Source organism: Nipponia nippon, unplaced genomic scaffold (assembly GCF_047370975.1).
Source record: "Nipponia nippon isolate SJK-2023a ecotype South Korea unplaced genomic scaffold, ASM4737097v1 scaffold_4, whole genome shotgun sequence".
NCBI lineage: Eukaryota > Metazoa > Chordata > Aves > Pelecaniformes > Threskiornithidae > Nipponia > Nipponia nippon.
This window is the reverse complement of record NW_028262358.1, coordinates 104,781,097-104,799,882: the sequence shown is the minus strand read 5'-3', so window position 1 is coordinate 104,799,882 and position 18,786 is coordinate 104,781,097. Positions and strand designations below refer to the sequence as shown.

The 18,786-nt window shown below is 37.7% G+C and overlaps 1 protein-coding gene across 1 annotated transcript in view; it reads left to right on the top strand.

Annotated features, from left to right (window-relative positions):
* The window catches only part of SH3YL1 (SH3 and SYLF domain containing 1), a 51,824-nt gene that overhangs the window by 10,627 nt on the left and 22,411 nt on the right, over positions 1–18,786 (top strand). The window contains exons 3-10 of the mRNA XM_087776395.1: positions 2,055–2,165; positions 3,194–3,307; positions 3,807–3,871; positions 7,086–7,198; positions 9,813–9,941; positions 11,920–12,082; positions 12,761–12,833; positions 13,562–13,618. Coding sequence (XP_087632521.1) covers positions 2,055–2,165; positions 3,194–3,307; positions 3,807–3,871; positions 7,086–7,198; positions 9,813–9,941; positions 11,920–12,082; positions 12,761–12,833; positions 13,562–13,618 — 825 coding nt within the window. The remainder of the gene's footprint in view (positions 1–2,054; positions 2,166–3,193; positions 3,308–3,806; positions 3,872–7,085; positions 7,199–9,812; positions 9,942–11,919; positions 12,083–12,760; positions 12,834–13,561; positions 13,619–18,786) is intronic.

Genomic DNA, 18,786 nt, shown 5'->3' with positions numbered 1-18,786 from the left:
CCATCATCTTAACTTTCTGGAAACAGAAGGGATGATTAGGAGACAGAATTAGTATGTCTTCTCTCTGTTACCACAACGCAGTTGAGTCTGTTGCATTCTATGCATCTATTTCCTTCTGTTCCCAGAGGATGATATTTCTGCACAACCTCGTGATGCCTGCTGTCACTTCAAACTCTCCAATGTTATACATGCTGCATTTTTGCCAAAGCCAAGCGTTGCTACAAGCTTTCACTGGGGGAGCTAGTTCAAAGTCTCAGCTGTCAAAACCTCTCTTCTCCTGGGAGTCTTCCTTCGTCCTTGGAGAACATACTAGAGGAAGACACTTCACTTTGAAAAATACTGACTATTCTAGTCAATGGAGCCTGGACAAAAACTTGTCTGGCTTGCTGCTAGGTGTTTCACTTAGTCTGAGCTGAATTGCTCTCCAAGCTTCACTGACTTAATCTCAAAATATATTTAGTCCTCACCTGCATGGCTTTGGGTGGGAATGTTGCCTGCAGTGAAGAACTGAATGAATGTTCAGGGATCACCAGTTAAAAATCTAGGCTACTTTTAACTGAAAGTTTTTTCTCTATGCACAGTCTTTTCTATGCTTTTGTGAATTTAAGAACAGTGGAAGTTTATGCAAATACTGTTGCTAGTTCTTTTCAGAGTCAAAATGTGAGGCTAGATGCATCTTTAGTCTGACAACATATTCATGTATTACTGGGACAATTTGTTGCTGATAAACGTGGAAATGGTGGATGTTGGTATGTTCAGACAGGAAAACAAGAATAATTAAAGTGATAGCTTTGAGGGGTTTTAGTCTTGATTCTTACATCTACTAACTCATATCTTTTTATCTGCCCTAAGGCCTCTTTTTTGCAAATGTACAGGAGAAAATATACTATTCATACATAAAATGGTATTTATACTGTTGCAGAATATTAATATTTTATAATACTTGATTCTGTTCAGTAGTTGATTAATGACAGCAGATCTGGTAGATCTAAATGGAATCAACAATCTTCTGCAGAATTTATGATCTCATGGATTTGGGGGGTAAATTTCAAGATTTTTTGTCTTTGCTACTGTAGTGTATGGTTTTTTAAAGCAAGCATAATCTATCCCTAATCCCTGCTTTTTCCACAGTTGAAATCTACAGAGGTGCTTATGTTGGATCACATTGGAGAGAAAATACTGATAAGCACTTCAACAGGAAGTAGGTTTCTAAAGGGAAGTTCTTGGTCTGAAACAGGATTTTGTTTACTTTCAGAACATGCTGCAAGTTTAGTTCTCTAAGTTTAGTTTCTCTAAGGAAATACCTTTCATTAATATACAGAGAAAGCAGAGATGCCCTTTTAGTGATGTACATTTGCTCGTCAACAGTTGTGGGTTTGAAGGACAGCAGAGTTGATGGTGGTACAGAGGAGAGCAATTAGAGTGATCAGAGTGATGGAGCAACTACCTTGAGGAGAGACTAAGAAGGTTGAGACTCCTGAAGAAGTGGAGAAGGCTGGGGGGCTGTGGTCATTTATAAAAGCATGAAGGTAGTGGATAAGTTGGATGCAGTAGTTGTTCACCAGAATTCATGAGACTTGAACTAGCAGGCATTCACTGTAACTAGTAGATTAATTTAAAATAGATCAAGTATTTCTTTAAGTAGCAGGTGGTGAGCTGCTGCTGCAGAGAATCAGCAGGTCTGAAAAGGTATTGGACAAATTCATATGGAACAAGCCCATGAATAAATAGTGACAGGAACAACTGAGGATGTATCTCCAACATCCTTGCCGTTATCGGTGTGGATTCTGGGGAATTACAAGGGGAACAGATTGCAGAAAAGAACTGGGCTTGTGTGCTCTTCCTAAGTGGCGTTGTCTGTTACTACCATCAGAGACAAAATGTGTGTCTGATGCAGAAGATAATTTCTTATATTTGCTATTTCTTGGTGTGTTTGGTTTACTCTTCATTTGTAAAGAATCACTTTTCCCATACAAATTACACTTGTTTATTTCTATATGAGCTATCCTGAACTGACCATAGACATAATTTCTTATTTCTGTCATGTTTTACAGTGAATAACCCTATACCTTCCAACTTGAAGTCAGAAGCTAAAAAGGCAGCTAAAATATTACGAGAATTCACAGAAATAACTTCCAGAAATGGACCCGATAAAATCATACCTCGTGAGTAAAGAAAATATTTTGATTCAGCTAAAAACTCCAGTGCTCCACTGGTTTGAAATCCTGCTCTCTTTTCCAATTCTCTCTGTTTTCACTGACCATAACTTGGGGAGGAATGAAGATCTAGGGTACCGTAACTTCTGTGAAAGTATTTTGGAAGTAAAGGGGTTTGGTTTGCTGTATTCTAGGCAGACATTACTTACTGGGAGAGATCTTTTGCGTGTTTACAACCACAGGGTATCTGCACAGGAAGGCTTTTCTCTGGGATGGATGGACTTTCTCATGCTCACCCTGTGAATGTCTGTTCTTAAGGGAGAACTTGGAATTGGAATAGTAGCTCTAGTTCTTGAATATCTGTGTTTATCAAAATTAGCTAAGTGAAAATAAGTTGAAGGAAAGAGATCAGGGTACATGTCTCCCTTGATACTGTTTAAGCACTCTTATTTGCTGCTGTCCTCTTTATTTTTGCAGTTGTTATTCTGTGTTTCTCCTAGTGTCTTCCTTCATATGATGTTGCTGGTTGTGGCTTTGAATTTATAACTATTATGTTCCAGAAGGCCTGTAATAAGACTTGCAGGATGATGACATTTTATTTGCCACAAACACTGTCTAACGATATAAGCTGATTACGCTGCTGTGTGTTGCTGTGATTTAAATTCAGACTCCTCTCCTCCAAAAAACTGTAGAGACATGGATGTCAACTATTTACTGCCTCTTTATCTTGCTAAGAGTACTCACACACAATGTTCATGGCAATAAGCAAACTAATCCTGTATGAGCTAACCAGGGTAGGTGAAGCAGTTGTGGCAGTGTAGAGATCAGAGCAGGCTAATGTAACCTGTGACTAGCTTTGTGGTTGACTATGCAGTGGAGGTGTCATTATCAGTTCAGCTTTATTGCAGTTCTCTTTAAGCTTTTGCTTCAATTATTTGACTGGTAGGTGTTCAAAATTGTTAAATGTAGAGTTTTATTTTCCTCTTCTCTTTGAACGACTCTTACAAGATCTTGCATAAATCATTTTGCTGTTTCAGCCCATGTAATAGCTAAAGCCAAAGGCCTTGCAGTTTTGTCTGTTATCAAAGCTGGATTTTTGGTGACCGCTCGAGGTGGAAGTGGAATTGTATTAGCTCGTCTTCCTAATGGAAGTAAGTGGATATTTTCCTTTTGTACTTCATGGGAGAATTAAAAAGAAAAAAAAAATTTTTCTTCATTATTTCTTTTCATAGCATAAAACACGAGATGTGTGCGGAGTCAAGCCAGCAGGTGACAATGTTTGGTTTGAAAGCTGTCTTTAAATTTTTGTGCCGACATTGGACCAGATTTAAATAATGCTTTCAGTATCTTTGTAGAAAAGTCTGAAATATAAAAGCCTATAGTTTCACATTCATTAGAATAATGGATTTTGTCCAGTCATGGACAACTATATGGTAAATAATTTGTAAAAAAGACTTGTTTAAATGAGGGTTTGTATTTCTTACATTCCTACCAGTGGGATAAACCATATAGTTATGTGATTTCATTCTAGTGCTCGTGAACATAGTTTTAAATAGAGAACGTGTTAGCATTTTTGAACACTAATAATAAAATCAGTATTTCTTGTAACATGTTAAAACTTCTGTAAATTTGTCTTGTTTTGCATGACAGCCTGGTCTGCTCCTTCTGCAATAGGAATTGCTGGCCTTGGTGGTGGATTTGAAATTGGAATTGAGGTATAATTTCACATTTGAAATAACTTGTTGGTAACTTTTTTTGCAAGAAATTAAAAGGCATTGACAAAGATCTAAATGTTGGTGAGACAGCAGGATCTATTTTTCTGTGTAAAAAAGCTATTATAAATTCATTTATACAAGACAGACAAAATACAGGGTTTTGATCAGTCTAATTGCTTGGAAAGACTTAAAGGAAAAGAAGTGGCATAACAGCTGTTTCCTCTATTTCTCACTTCTAGGAGACTGAATTTTTCCCTTATGGAAAACTTTCAGTCACTGTTCACATATAAGCCAATTGGAGTTAATTAAAACTATCCTATACTTAATACTGTATTAAATGCTTTGTCAAGGAGCACAAGAACTCTCAGCTGGCAAGAAACAGTGAAAGGAATTGAAGGTGGAGTAAAATGGAGCCTAGCTAATACTACTGTACTTCACACATTCCCCACTCAAACTTGTAATTACTGACTTCAGACTTCAGTTTGGGAGCACCAAAACTGACAGTGCCTCCTCTGAAGGAGTGCTATGGAAAATGACCCAGTTTCCAGCCAGCAGAAATGGTTGAGTAAGGGACTCTCAACATGTTCAGAGAAATCCTGTTGATCTGAGCCCTGACAGCTCTCCGCTTCTGCTTCTCATCTCTTCTTCCTCACAGCTCCTTCACCCTTGTTTGTTTTCATCTTTCCTCCTCTTTCCCACCCTAGCCTCCAGTCTTGTCCTTCTCTTTTCTTTCTGTTTAGCTTCTGTTCTACCAATTCCCAAAGAAAATCAAAGTAACAGTATGCTGCCAACAAGATCTCTTGCTATGGGCATTCTGCTCTTCAGAAGAATACATGCATAGCTGATCTGGGTGGTACACGGCAACCTCCAATGTGTCTCCTACAACTAGCCAGCTATCCCTGCCCTGACAGCCAGTTAGCTGGCACTCACGTAATGAGCAACGGATCAATATTTTATTGTATCTTCATTGTTCACTGTGTGATCTCAGGCATTATTACTGTGCACTTTTTAACGGATGCTGTGAATACAAAATTATTAATTTTTGTAAAGGTTTTTCTTTGGTTTTCATGGCTACAGGATCTGAACGCATTACAAAACATTGAGTTTGAGCCCCGGGGTTTGGGTTTTGGGGAATTTCTTTGCTTTTATGACAATGAAACAGACTCTTCAGATGCTTTGATTAATCTATGAAACTTCTCCTTTAATAATCTCCATCTGATATTTTAGAAAATGTAACTGTTTACTATTGATACTTACTCAAATAATTTCAATACAGAAGCTATTTCAGAGAGGGCGTTTTTTCTGAGCAATATTGTGCCCTTCATTTGAAATTTAATCAACTTATAAAATACTGTTTCCTTACTGGCATTATTGTAACACAATCTTATTTGCTTCTTCTAGAGAAGAGATGCTATTTGGAAATACCTAAGTGGCTTAGGAGCCCAGAGTCCAATTTCAGCCTTCTTTTAGTCATATATAAACTTAAACGTTGTAGAAATTGGTTGAATTTTATTCCTGTAGGAGAGGTTATAGTTGACATAGTTGTAGTGGTACTTATGGGTGGTTTTAAACAACAAGAAGGAAATCACAGACTTCAGAAGTCAGTATTTGCATGTTTTTCCAAGTGAAACAACTTGGTAGCTCAAAATAAAGACCAATTTTAAAATTCATCTAAATGCTTTCCTTGAAGGTTTTCTCACTGTGGATTCATTTAGTTTTAGCTGTGGATTCATCCTCTTAATGAGTAAGAGGAGGTAGCAGCATCCTGAATGACATTCTCTCTCCATCCCTGGATGATTCAGAAACTGAACTCATGTCAGCCATCTTTTGTTTGGAACGGGGTGGAGGTTACCAGGGGGCTAATAACAAAGGCCTCTCTTATGCTGTGTGTAATTCTTCTGGGCCAGCCTTGTTTTGCAAATAATCAGGTATTTCCTTTTGTATTCCCTGCTGTCACTGTTTGGAATTTGGGGTAAGTTGAAAGTTTTTTCTGAACCCAGCTTTCAGTCAAATCCATCCAATGAAGGATCAGGCACTGTAGTCCTTGGGCACATCTGTTTAAAAAATAATCCATCACAGTAAGCTACATAATTGTAATCTACTCTGTTGAACAGGCTGGTACTGTTGCAGTATTTTTTTTTTTTTTTAATACATGTAGTGTGTTTACTGGGCTTTCAAGTAAGACAGAGTGATCTTTATAGGATCATACTTGTGTTTGAAAGACTTTTTCCTTCTTTAAAATGCTTCATACTTTGGGAAAAGAGTTGTAGGAGACTTCTATTGAAATTTGTTAAATTAAAGAGAGTTATAGTTTTACAGTACTGATGGTAATAGGCATCAGCTTAAATAGTAGTAGAAGTTCTTTGATACGTGCGTGTTATTTCACTATCCAGGCAAATAAAGTCTTTTTAAAATAGTTTTCTTTTTTTTTTTTTCATTTTGCATTTGAATCTTTCAAAAATACTTTGTTAGCTCTCCAGTTACTTGGATTAATAGTTTCTTGAGAAATTGGCTACATCTCATATATTCAAGTCTTAAAAAAATAAATATTAATTCATATATATACATACACACTTAGATATATAATAACCCCCGATATCCGATCAAGAAAATGAAGTTTTGTCAATAATGGGAAAACCTGTATTCTTTCTATTGTTGTTTATTCTTTGGACAGACAAATAAGTAATTTTTGTTTACTAAATTCTGTCTTACTGTTATTCGTTCAATTATGGAAGGATCAAAATGATTTTCTTAATCTGATCTCTCTTCACATCTGAAAATGCTTTCATAATTGTTTGCAAAAGCCAGAGAAAATAAGAATTTGTTAATTAGGAAATTTTGAATTAAAATAGCATTTCTGTTACAGCTGTTGTCTATCACATACTGACCATATCTGCACTTGAAAAAAATCACTCAAATTTGTTTAAAAATGTAAGTGAAAGAACTTTTAGTTTCCAAATATCTTGCAGAAAAAGTATCAACTTTCTTTTGAAACAGTTTTCGGAACAATCCTTTGCAAGAAAGGAAGTAATTCTCTGAGAGAACGAGAGATTCTTTCTTGAATTAAAACCTTGATAAATCTGGAGCTAGTTTTCATTTGGGGAAGGGAACATCTTCGATGCTCCCACCTGTTTTCCTGCAAAATGTAAGATTCTTCTCCAATGCCATTCTAACTTTCTTAAAAAGTGTAGTGCTTTTATTTGATATTATATAGGTTTCAGACTTAGTGATAATATTGAATCACGAAAGAGCAGTAGAAGCTTTTGCCAAAGGAGGGAATCTTACACTTGGAGGAAATCTTACTGTGGCAATTGGACCTCTGGGAAGGTGAGTAAAATACTTTCCTAATATGGGGTAGGTTTAAATACAAGGTAGAATTAAATATGGAAGATAGCTTTTAAAGCTATATATAAACATTCACATGACTTTTTTGATATATTACAAAACAACCTGTGCAACCTATATATTGACTGGACCATATTGTTCTTGTATTGTTATACCTTTTCAGTCACTTGTTGCTTTTTTTTTTTTCTTTTTTTTCTTTCCTGATAAAGGCATTTATCAGTAGAAGGAAAGTGTTCTGAGCCTTATTCTCTTTTTGTAGGAGACTGCTTGGCTAGGCTCAATAAAGAGCACAGGTGCTACTGTTCCTGACTGAACTATTATTTTCATTGATCTATGGGCCTGTGCTTTCTGTCACCACAGATCTACCTGACAATAAATAAAAAATACACCAAATAATTACTTTTAAATCCTAAGTGGTTAAGTCAGCTTGCTTTTAAGGATGAGATGATATAATCACAGATTAACTTAATTTGGAAGGTACCTTAGGAGATCTGTAGTCCAATCTTCTGCTCAAAGCATGACTAGAGATCAGGTTGCTCAGGCGTTTATTCCAGTTGGGTCTTGAAAACCTCCAAAGAATGGAGACAGCTCAGACTCTCTGGTCAATCTGCTCTACTGCTCACCTGTCCTGATTGTGAAAAGTTTTGCCTTACATCCAATCAAAACATTCCTGTTTCAATTTATGTTCATAGCTTCTTGTCCTTCCACCATGCACTGCTCTAAAGAGCCTGGCTTCATGTTCTTGATTGCCTTTTCATAGATATTTGAAGGCTGCTGTTAGGTCCCCCACTAAACCTTCTCTTCTCCAGGCTAACCAAGCCCAGTTGCCTCAGATCCCTCTTGTCGGACATGTGCCTCCTTATGCCTTTGTTTTTATGATGTTTTTACTCATGTTTTGTCAACTTTTGTGAAAAAACAAAAGGTTAAGATGATACCTGTCCACAGATGAGATAGATCTGTGGATCAGGGGAGGGCAGTGGATGTAATCTGCCTTGCAAGGCATTCAGTATGCTGTCCTGCAACATCCCTGTGTCCAAACTGGGACATCGTGGCGTCAGTGTCAGAGTGGGGCAGTCTAGCAAACAGGTGAAAAAACAGATGATTAGGTTTGAAGAATAGTGCTAAATGATTCATGTTGTACTCAGAGGCCGGGTTCCTGTGGAATTTCTCAGAAGACTCTTCCAGGACCTCTCCTGGTTGATGTTTTTATCAGGGATCTGGAGGAGCAGATGTAAAATATGCTTTTCAAATTTGTGGATGACACCAAATCAGGAAGTACAGCCAATACACTTCAGAGTAGGGATGCCATTCAGAGTGAGAGAGGAGAGAGTGTAGAGGAAAGATCCAGCAGGAAACCTTGTGAAATTAAACAAGGACAAATGCTATATCCTGCACGCTTGGTTGGATGAACCCTCTGCAGTTGTGTAGGCAGGGCCAACCAGGCTGGACAGCTGCCCTATTGAGAACGTGCCAGGATCCTGGTAGACAGTAGGCTGAGTCAGCAGTGCATCCTGACAGCAAAGGCAGCGAACAGTATAGGGGGCTGCATCAACAGAGCTGTAACCAGTAGATAAGAGAAGTGATTGTTCCCCTTTACCTGGCACTTCATAGACTGGGCCTAGAATTATGTGTCCAGTTTTGGCCCTGCAGTACAAGAAAGATGTTTGTGAACTTGAATGCATCCAGCAAAGGGCTACCAAGGTCGCCAGGGACATGGAGCACATGAACTATGAGTCTGAGGGAGCTCAGCATATTTAACCGGGAAGGGAGAAGACCTTGAGGCCTTATAAAAGGCTGCATTCCCAACAGGGGATTACCAAGACAACAGACCCCCAGCTCTTTACTGAGGTGCATGGCAAGATAGTAGGAGATGGTAGTCATAAATTGAAACAAGGAAGATTCTGACTGGATATGAGAAAAAAATGGTCAATATTAGTATAATTGAGCATTGACACAGGTTGCTCAGACTATGTGTGGAATCTGTCTCCTTGGAAGTGTTCAAAAACTGGCTAGACAAAGCCCAGAGCAACCTGATCTCAATTTTGTGTTGTTCTCACTTCGAGCAGGAGGTTGGACTGGCTGACTACCTCAGGTACCTTCAAACCTAAAATATTCTGTGATCTTGTGTAGGACAAACATTGTAATCTTCCAGTTCTATTGAGGTCTGATAAGTACTTATTTGAAATATTTTGTGCTGTTTTGGGCCCCATAAAATCAATGAAGATTTGGATAGAGTTCTGAGTCACCACAAACATAATCAGATTGTTTTAAAACATGATCAAAACATGGGTTAATCATTTTCAGACTGGTGAATGCAAGACAAGGTCTAACATGGAGCATTCAGATAAGGGAACATTGTTCTGTGCTTCAGAGGAAACCTCATTAAACAAATTAATTACTTTGTATTGGGTCCTGTCTGAAATAAGAACTGAAAATGGATTTCGGGTCTGACCCAGCTCATATTCAACAGAGTTTGTATGAACAGAGAGAATTAAAACTCTTGCTGGGTTTTGGTAGGATTAAAATAAAAAGACAATTGCTGTTCACATTGCAAAGCCGTATTGAAGAATATCAACCAAAACTTTTTTCTTTCTAGAAATTTAGAAGGGGATGTTGCCCTGAGAAGCTCTGCTGCTGTCTATACGTACTGCAAATCTCGAGGACTGTTTGCAGGTGTATCTCTGGAAGGAACCTGTTTAATTGAAAGGAAAGAAACAAATCGCAAGTAAGTTCTCTTCAAATCTAGATGATTCAGTGAAGGCATAGTGGCAAAATGAACTAGGACACATTCAATTTGGAAAAAGAATTTGTTGTGAGAACATACTGTGCTGAGTTTAGAGTTTCTTGAGGAGCAAGGGTGTCTTCAATTTAGACATCATGCAGTGGGTATTGAGAAGATGCTGAATGTTTAGAGTTTATATATCTGTGGTGGGTTGACCTTGGCTAGCTGCCAGATGCTCACCAAGCCGCTCTATCACTCCGCCTCCTCAACAGGACGGGGAGAGAAAAAATATGAAAAGCTCATGGGTCAAGATAAGGACAGGGAGATTGCTTACCAATTACTGTCAGGGGCAAAACAGACTCGACTTGGGGAAATGAATTTAATTTATTGCCAGTTAATAAGAGAGTAGGATACTGAGAAATAAGAACAAATCTAAAAAACACCTTTCCCCCACCCTTCCCATCTTTCCACGTTCAACTTCACTCCCAACTTCTCTACCTCCTCCATCTGAGTGGCACAGGGGGATGGGCAATGGGGACTGTGGTCAGTTCATAAAACTTTGTCTCTGCCACTCCTTCCTTCTCACGCTGTTCCCTTGCTCCACTGTGGGGTCCCTCCCATGGGAGACAGTCCTCCACGAACTTCTCCAACATGAGTCCTTCCCACGGGCTGCAGTTCTTTAAGAACTGCTCCAGCATGTGTCCTTTCCACGGGGTGCAGTCCTTCAGGAACAGACTGCTACAGCGTGGGTCCGCCACGGGCTCACAAGTCCTGTCAGCAAACCTGCTCCAGCGTGGGCTCCTCTCTCTGTGGGTCCCCAGGTCCTGCCAGGAGCCTGTTTGAGCGTGGGCTTCCCATGGGGTTACAGCCTCCTTTGGGCGCATCTACCTGCTCTAGCATGGGGTCCTCCACAGGCTGCAGGTGGATATCTGCTCCACCGTTAACCTCCATGGGCTGCAGGGGGACAGCCTGCCTCACCATGGTCTTCACCCACAGGCTGCAGAGGAATCTCTGCTCCAGCACCTGGAGCACCACGTCCTCCTCCTTCTTCACTCTTTGGTGAGACTTTGGTGTCTGCAAAGTTGTTTCACATATTCTCACTCCTCTCTCCCTGTTGCTGTTGCGCAGCTTTTTTTTACCCTTTCCTAAATACGGGCTCAGCTTTGGCCAGCAGTGAGTCCATCTTGGAGCCGGCTAGAACTGGTTCTGTCCATCATGGGGCAGCTTCTGGAATCTTCTCACAGAAGTCACCCCTGCAGCACCACCCCCTACCAAAACCTTGCCATGTAAACCCTGTACAATATTGTAGAAGATAGCTATTGAGATATTTACTGCATAATGAGAAATATTATTTTAGGCCCCTTGAAACCAAAAAAATCTGGTTTAGAGCATCACTGAATTTGGGAAAATATCCAGCTTATGAAATGCTGCTTTCTTTGTGCAGCCTATTAAGCTTAAAATCCAAGGAACCACTGAGTGTCTTGCACTTGCGTGTTCTGTGTTTATGAAAACTTTGATTCTGCTAATATCAGCAACGACTAATACTGCTTTTAATGACAGCATGTTGGTAACTTTCATCTAGCTCCGTTCATAAAATTAAGGTTCCAGTGCTTCCACTAAGGAATTTTACTACATCATTAAGGAATCTATTACAACGTTTTGCAAAACTGGTGTGTGTTTCTTCAGTTTGCTGTGTGATTGGCTTTCAAATGGTCTAGCTGATGCATTCTGCATGACCAGGAACAAAATATTACTGGTGAAGAACGTTTTGAAGTAAGGTGATAGGAAGGCATTCAAGTTTGCAGGAATTACTTATCATTCAAAATTTACAGCATTGAACTAGTTCTGTCATTTCTCAGTAGATGAGCAGTAAGAGAAATGCAGGGCTGGGGAGAGGGGAGGAACACTTGCACAAGATGGATTAATCTAGACATTGAAACGTAATGGTGATAAATACCTGGCATCTTTTCTTTTGTATCAGGTTTTATGGGCAGGATATTCGGGCTAGTGCCATCTTGCTTGGTGATGTGCCTTTTCCTGCTCAAGCAGAAGATCTTTATGAAACTCTAGCATCCTTCACTGAAGTATATGAAAATGAAGAGCAAAAAAATAACCCAGGAAAATCTGTAAGGGAACAAAGAAGGGTTTGTGCACCTCTTTTTCACGTAGGCTTTTTCTGTTCCTGAACTGTTTCTAGTCAGTTGTAATGTTGATGTTCATGTGGCATTCTTAAGTTCTCTATTGGATGCTTAAAGGCATAACACGTTGCAGATACTGCATGTGAGTCACACATTTGTTCAGGTATTGCCCTGGTAGGCTCTTCTGGACAAGAATGTTGCTGGTTTTGATTTGTGTCCTCTGGAATAACAAAATATATCGTTGTTCTTATAGTAGTGCATAATCAAATCTGAGGTGATGATTAGAAAAGTTTGTTCAACTATTCCTAATCAAGTTAATCTGTAAATAAAGAACATACCAGGTTTGATGTGGATACTCTTCATTTTTCTACTTTTTCTGTCTTCCATTCAAACAATCTCATTTACAATACAATACGATACCATACCGAGAACTGTAGAAGATGTTTTCTTGTTGATGTTACTGATAGACAATCATTTACTTCCATCTTTGTTAAACCCATGTTGAATTACTTTACAGTCATGTGTATGTCACTAGTTCTTTAGTGTGCTTCTTGAGTTCATACAATTTCAGTGGAGAAAGAATGATGTTTTTTTCAGTCTAACTTGACAGACCTCTAGGCTCTGAAGTTACAATCCACTTCCAGGTGTGATGCAATTTTTTCTTTTTAAATGTGTGCACTTTAGGTAAATGACCCACCTGCTAGACCATCATTGAGACCAGAGCCACCTAAACCCGCTGTTAGGCCAGCACCACCAGGTTAGAAAACACTTTAGTAATGATTAATTTATTCTCTATGTAAAATTAGAGCATTAAAGCTAATGAATGTTATGCAATTATTATAGTAGTAGCTGTCTCTGTGAAAATATTTTGTACTAACTCTTCCTTGGGCAAACACTGAAAGCATGTTGGGATAGTGCCATGAGTAATAAAGCATACAGGTTTTGTTTGTTTGTTTTATATTAACAAATCTTTTCTCTCTGACAGATTTGCTGTAGAATTAGTGTTTGTATAGTTACAGAAGCATGTGGTAGTTCAAAGGAAGCATTCAAGTTTATTGGATATGTAGAAGCCCCATGGTACAATGAAACTTCTTAGTAAAAAGAGCAGTCCTACTAGAAACTGCAAGTCCTACTTCTAGAAACTTCTGGTTTCTAGAAAACTAAAATTTCTCTTTTAGGTTGTCATTATCTTTTAATAGGTAGAGGTCTTACAGTAGAGCAGAGGAGGCAGTTTTGGCTCCATAGCAGTTTGTCTGCCAAAGTGCTCTCATTGAAAGTGAGGCTTTGCTGTGCAGCTCCTGTTGTTAACTTGGTTTATTTCTCTGGACAAAGATATAAGGCAGAGTCCTTATTTCTTTCTTCTGTGCTGCTCCTTGGAGAGCTGCAATCATTTTATAACTACTGAACATGTATAGAAAAGCAGTATATGAAATATAACTATATGTTAGTATATCATATAACTTGTTACTTAATTTTCTCTTTCAGCTAAAAAGAATACAAACAAACTTTATCCTGAACTTCCAAATGATTATGCCTCTGTGGGTAAGTACTAAGCTTACACATATTTTATTAAGGCAGTGTGGACTTCTAGAAGTCCTAAAAGTACTTTGGAAGACATCTAACAACGTATGGCCATACTTATTTTTCTTTATTGTCCATGTGTTAAAATGAGATTCAGGTCTTGTATGCTCTCCTGAAAAGATTTCATAAATCTGAATCTTATTCCCTGGCTTTACATTTCAACAACAATGTTCTTTTTCTGAACAGCAAAAGTTCTTTTGCTTTATTCACAGAGCTTGAAAAATGCACTGAAAGTAGTAAAACTGTTTTATATTACCACCTAATAGAAGTGAAAAAGAAAGCTGATATAACAAGCTTGTGTCCAAGTCCTTATGCAAGATACTATAACTCCTGTTTTAATTAAAAAGTGCTTCCACAGGTCATATCTGATTATGCTACCATAAACACATATTTCCATTGCAATTATACTCCTTGAGGTTTTTGTATTGAGTTGAGATAACTCTGCATTATACTAAAAAGATTCTACTTGTTTGTTGTTCTGTTCTGGTTCTCTTAAGCTTAAAGCAGTTTCAGCTCTAACAGGAGAATCTTACTCTGTAGTATTTGCAATGTAACTCTTGAACTGTGAGGCCCATCATCTGGAAACTTGCAATCTGTTAGGAAAAATTTTATTATCAAAGTGGTTATGTTCATTTGGCTGCTGTAGTGTGCTCTCCCACCAGGAGTCTCATCTTTCACAGATGAAAGACTGTTAGCTGTTTCAAAGTCAGTGATATAAATTATTTCTCCCATGAAATATATTGTCCATTTGATAAATGTTGTAGTGGTCTCTGCTAGGATCAAAAGCAAGACCAAGACTTTCTATACTACATATATATATATGTATATATGTGTGAATATGTACACACATTTTCACATATTGCGTACACCACTTGAAAATAAAATGAAACAAAAGATCTCTCTTTTACTTTTGAAAATTGAGCTGAAATCAAGCTTGATAATAGATCACAGTGAAAAGTCTATTTCAGGCAGAGTAATTTGATTTCACACGGTATTTAACTCTGTTGTCTGAAGGCCAAAATCATGATTGTATTTTTCATTTCTTGGTTCATGTAATTATTTTCACTAAAAATTAAGATAAATTATGTGTGTCATTGTCTTTGCATTCTCCTTCATATCTTCTCTCCATATATGCTGTTGGTGGGTGGGTGTGTTGAGGGCACCAACACAGGAGGATCTTAAGCGGAGCTGTTCATGTGACTTCTGCAGATCAAAGACTTCCTGAGAATCAAAATTTGCTATTGTGCTGTAGGACTTGTACCAGGAAAAGAATGATGACTCTAGTGATTTGTACTCAGCAGCTGTCATCCAAAAAGAAAGAAAAATTGGTCTTCTGGCCATTAAAACTAAACTTTCCCAGTCTTAAAAAAAAACCTGACCAACTGAGAAGAGGTTTCTAAAGCAGTAGGAAAAACTTGCACATGTTTGCTATATTAAAGGGAGTGTTCTTCCATTCAGGTGCAAGTGACAAGGTAGAAATCTTCCAGGGCCATCTGTTTATGGCTTTCAAGATTCTTTGAAATCAAGATGTAGACTCAGTCTACTATGGAGGATTCCTAACGATTTCTAGAAATACACAATCTTATCTTTGAAGAGTGCAAGAGGCAGTAGGATCTTCTGTAAATGACACTTCCTGCAAGAAACATTGTCTCATGGTAAATTTTTGTTTACATTACAAGCTTGGCGTGGTATATTTTGCCTTCTATTGCAGGTTTTATTTCCATAGGTAACAGTTTAAATGCTCTCTGAATCCACAGAAGTACTATGTATTTCTAAAGGCTAAAGAATTGTTTTTATCACAGGGAAAAATCAAACTTGAAGTCAGTTCCCTTAAGTGTCTTCAATACCATAGCATACATGCATGTTGATGGGAGGCTGCAAGAGTTGCAGCCCCTTTCACATCAGTTACAAAGGGCGTATTAATGCTGGGTGATGGAATGGAAGGAGCCTTAAGGCCAGGCCTCCTGTCAGTAATATCTTCCTGCCTGTTTATAGTCTGGATGATTTCAACAGAGCTGCCTAGCAGCTATAGCTCGTACTAGCTAATCTTTATTGCAGGATTAGTTGCTGCAACGGATATTCTACAGTGATCTGAAAAAATAACGTACAACATTTTTTGCATCTTTCTAGTTTTTTAAAAAAAATTGTTAGATTTTAAAATTGTTAGATAACTAATAGAAGAGTTCATGACACTAATCTTTAGATATAAACTTATAAATGACTGGTGCAAGTGTAAGTTTCGATATTGAGCAACAAGCTTGTCTGGGTTGCCAGTAGTAAGGACTTGCTTTGGGGCGGGGAGGGAGGAGGTTGGCATTGTGTTATGAGGTTTTGGTTTTGCAACAGTTAAAAAAGTAGTAGAAAGGTTGAAACATTAATTCTTCTCATGAGATGGAAGAAGAGCTGGACTTGTGGATGAAACATTTTTATTTTATGTGGACCTGAATTATCTAGATAGGCAATGTAATATAACCTGTTTCAAATGCAAGAAAAATGTTAAATGAAAAACGTTTTTCTAAACTGATAATGTGATTCTTTAACTCAGATGCATGTAGATAGTTTTCATGTAACTGAATGATACTTCGGGTAATACATTTAGTTGTAAAATGAGGTTCAGTAATTCTTTAAAATGTTTCCAGAAACCTGGAAATACCACAAATGCTATTTTAAAAAAATAATAATTTGCAGAGACCTTTTACAATTCTGGAAAAAAAACCTAAACTCATAGATGATATAGTTATTGTGATTCAGTGAAGTATGATAGTACAATAGTAGAGATTTTTCTGGAGACTGTTCAGATAAAGAACTTAGATTTGCTTATGAGTATGAAAGTTCGTGCCTTACTAGAATTAGAGATTTGCAGCTTCATTTTTCTACTTGTCCGTTCTATGTCATACAATCTAATAAAAGGGCGAACTGGCCCTTCCAAGCTTTATTGCCATGATTTAGCTTTACTTTATCTGGATAGAAGGTTTCTGCAGAGTTGTGTACAACATCTGTAATATAAATGACCTGTGGTTCTTTAGTGTACTCCTTGGGCATTGTAGGCTCAGGAGAAGTTTATTTTATTAGGACAGATTTTTTTACATACATTAGGTTGATAGTTTGTCACACTAGAATATATAATCCTAGATACTAGTTTTTCATTGGTGTTGTGTTTTCTAGTTATTTCTACTTGGGTTTCTGCCATGGAGCAGCAAGTAACCAAAACTGTAGATAAATGCTTACTTGACTTACCTGTCTATCCTTCTAACAGATTGCTGAATACTATACAATTCTGAAAACGTTGCAGTGATGTGGTTTCCCAACTGAACTGGTAGCAGCAGGAGTAGCTATCTGCTAGTAAAAGCAGGAGCTGGGATAAAGTGAACGTTGGTGAGAAGTGAATCATTAACAGGCAATTAGTTCAGAATCAGAAGTCAGAATTTTTTTTTTTTTTTCACTTCAGCTCAGCTAATCAGAAAAGGGCTGGTTCACATATTTAGAGAAGAATCACTTAAAATTGCCAAGATGCTGGAACAATCAGGAAACAGACTTAAGGCAGGAATGGGATTGAAAATGCAAAAAAACTGTTTCCTTCCAAACACTGTTCTTTCACTGTGCATTCACAGTTATCAAAAATCGTCATGGGCTTGAGTTCTCTGGTCTTGAAAACATATACTGGCTCAGTGTTTCATTCTGCCTCTGCTCAGTAATATGTTCGCTTTCAGGAACGTTCATGAACAAGAGGGTGGGTCTATGGCTACAATACTGTAAGACAAAATGCTCACTGTAAACACAAAAGCACTTATTTTTATAATAGTGTATTTTGTCATAATTGGGAGAAAGCAATGATGCTCTTTGCATCTTTTAAGCAGCCATATGATTTGCTTAGGAAACTCATAAGCACTTGTGCCTGTAAAGCCTAAGTGTTCAAGGGTTTTTTTATATTTCTTTTAGAAACACTGGCTTTCTTACCTTCCACTTCTAAATTTAATTTTATCTTGGGGAAAATGTATGCCCTCTTCTTTTGGTTTTTGAACTGAATAAATTATCTATCTGCAGACATTGAACCCTTAAGACTATTGTGCATAAAATCGTCACACCTAAACTTGATTACAGTTTGATTTTTTTGAAAAAATCAAAATACGAATTGTAACTAGTTTTTTCACTTATTTTAAAATAATATGAAAATATAAACAGATTGTTACTTCCCCATTAGGCATATATTTGTATTCTTACATACTGAAAGAAGTGCTATATCAAGCTTACTGATGAAGACATGGAGGCAGATGAGAAATTTATCATCATTTTTGAGAAGCTAAAAAAAACCCTCCTTCCTTCAATGATTATCAACCTCATTATTAAAAATTTATGCCTTCCCATAGAAATTCGTCTGTAGCTTTTAGACGATGATGTTTGTTGTGGCTTTCTTCACTATATTAAAGAGCCCTTTCCTACGTAGAGGGGTTTTTTTTGTTCCCCTCTTGTTCCCTTTGAGACACTTGTGCTGTAATCAAATCACCTTTTGATCTTCCTTGATCTTTCTTTTGATTGCTAAACAGATTGATGAGCTCTGTCATAAGTAATTTTCTTTTTCCTCTCAGATTTTAAATAGTGCTACAAATAGCAAATTCTAAGATGCAAGCTCACTGAGATCAACAAGATTTGGACTCCTAAAAGCCATAATGAATTTGGACTAAACTCCAGTCCTTATCTTTTTTATTATTTATTTATTCATTTATTTATTTTAAGCTTCTTACATATTGCTACTCTATGTGTTAAAACAGTTTCAGCAATATCAACCCTTTCTGATCAGATGGTACCATGAGGTGTGGTAAACTCGGTTTGTGTTAACTGAATCCCTCTCAGAGATGCTGCTTTTCATGGTTACAGTTCTCCAGGAATTGAGTCTGGCCCAATTCTCTATAATTTCAGAGATGATCTCAATGTTTCTTTCAGTAATCTATAAATGCCAGATGGTTCACTAGATCTATGAAAATCTGTTTGCTGTGAGAATTCCAAGACAGATTTTCATGCCTCCTGGAGTGTATTTTGTCAAGGAAACTTGAGGGTCTGTATGTGAATTTCTTGTTAGTATATTATGGGTTTTTTTGTGGCCAGTTAAAAACGTGTTAACTAGCCAACAC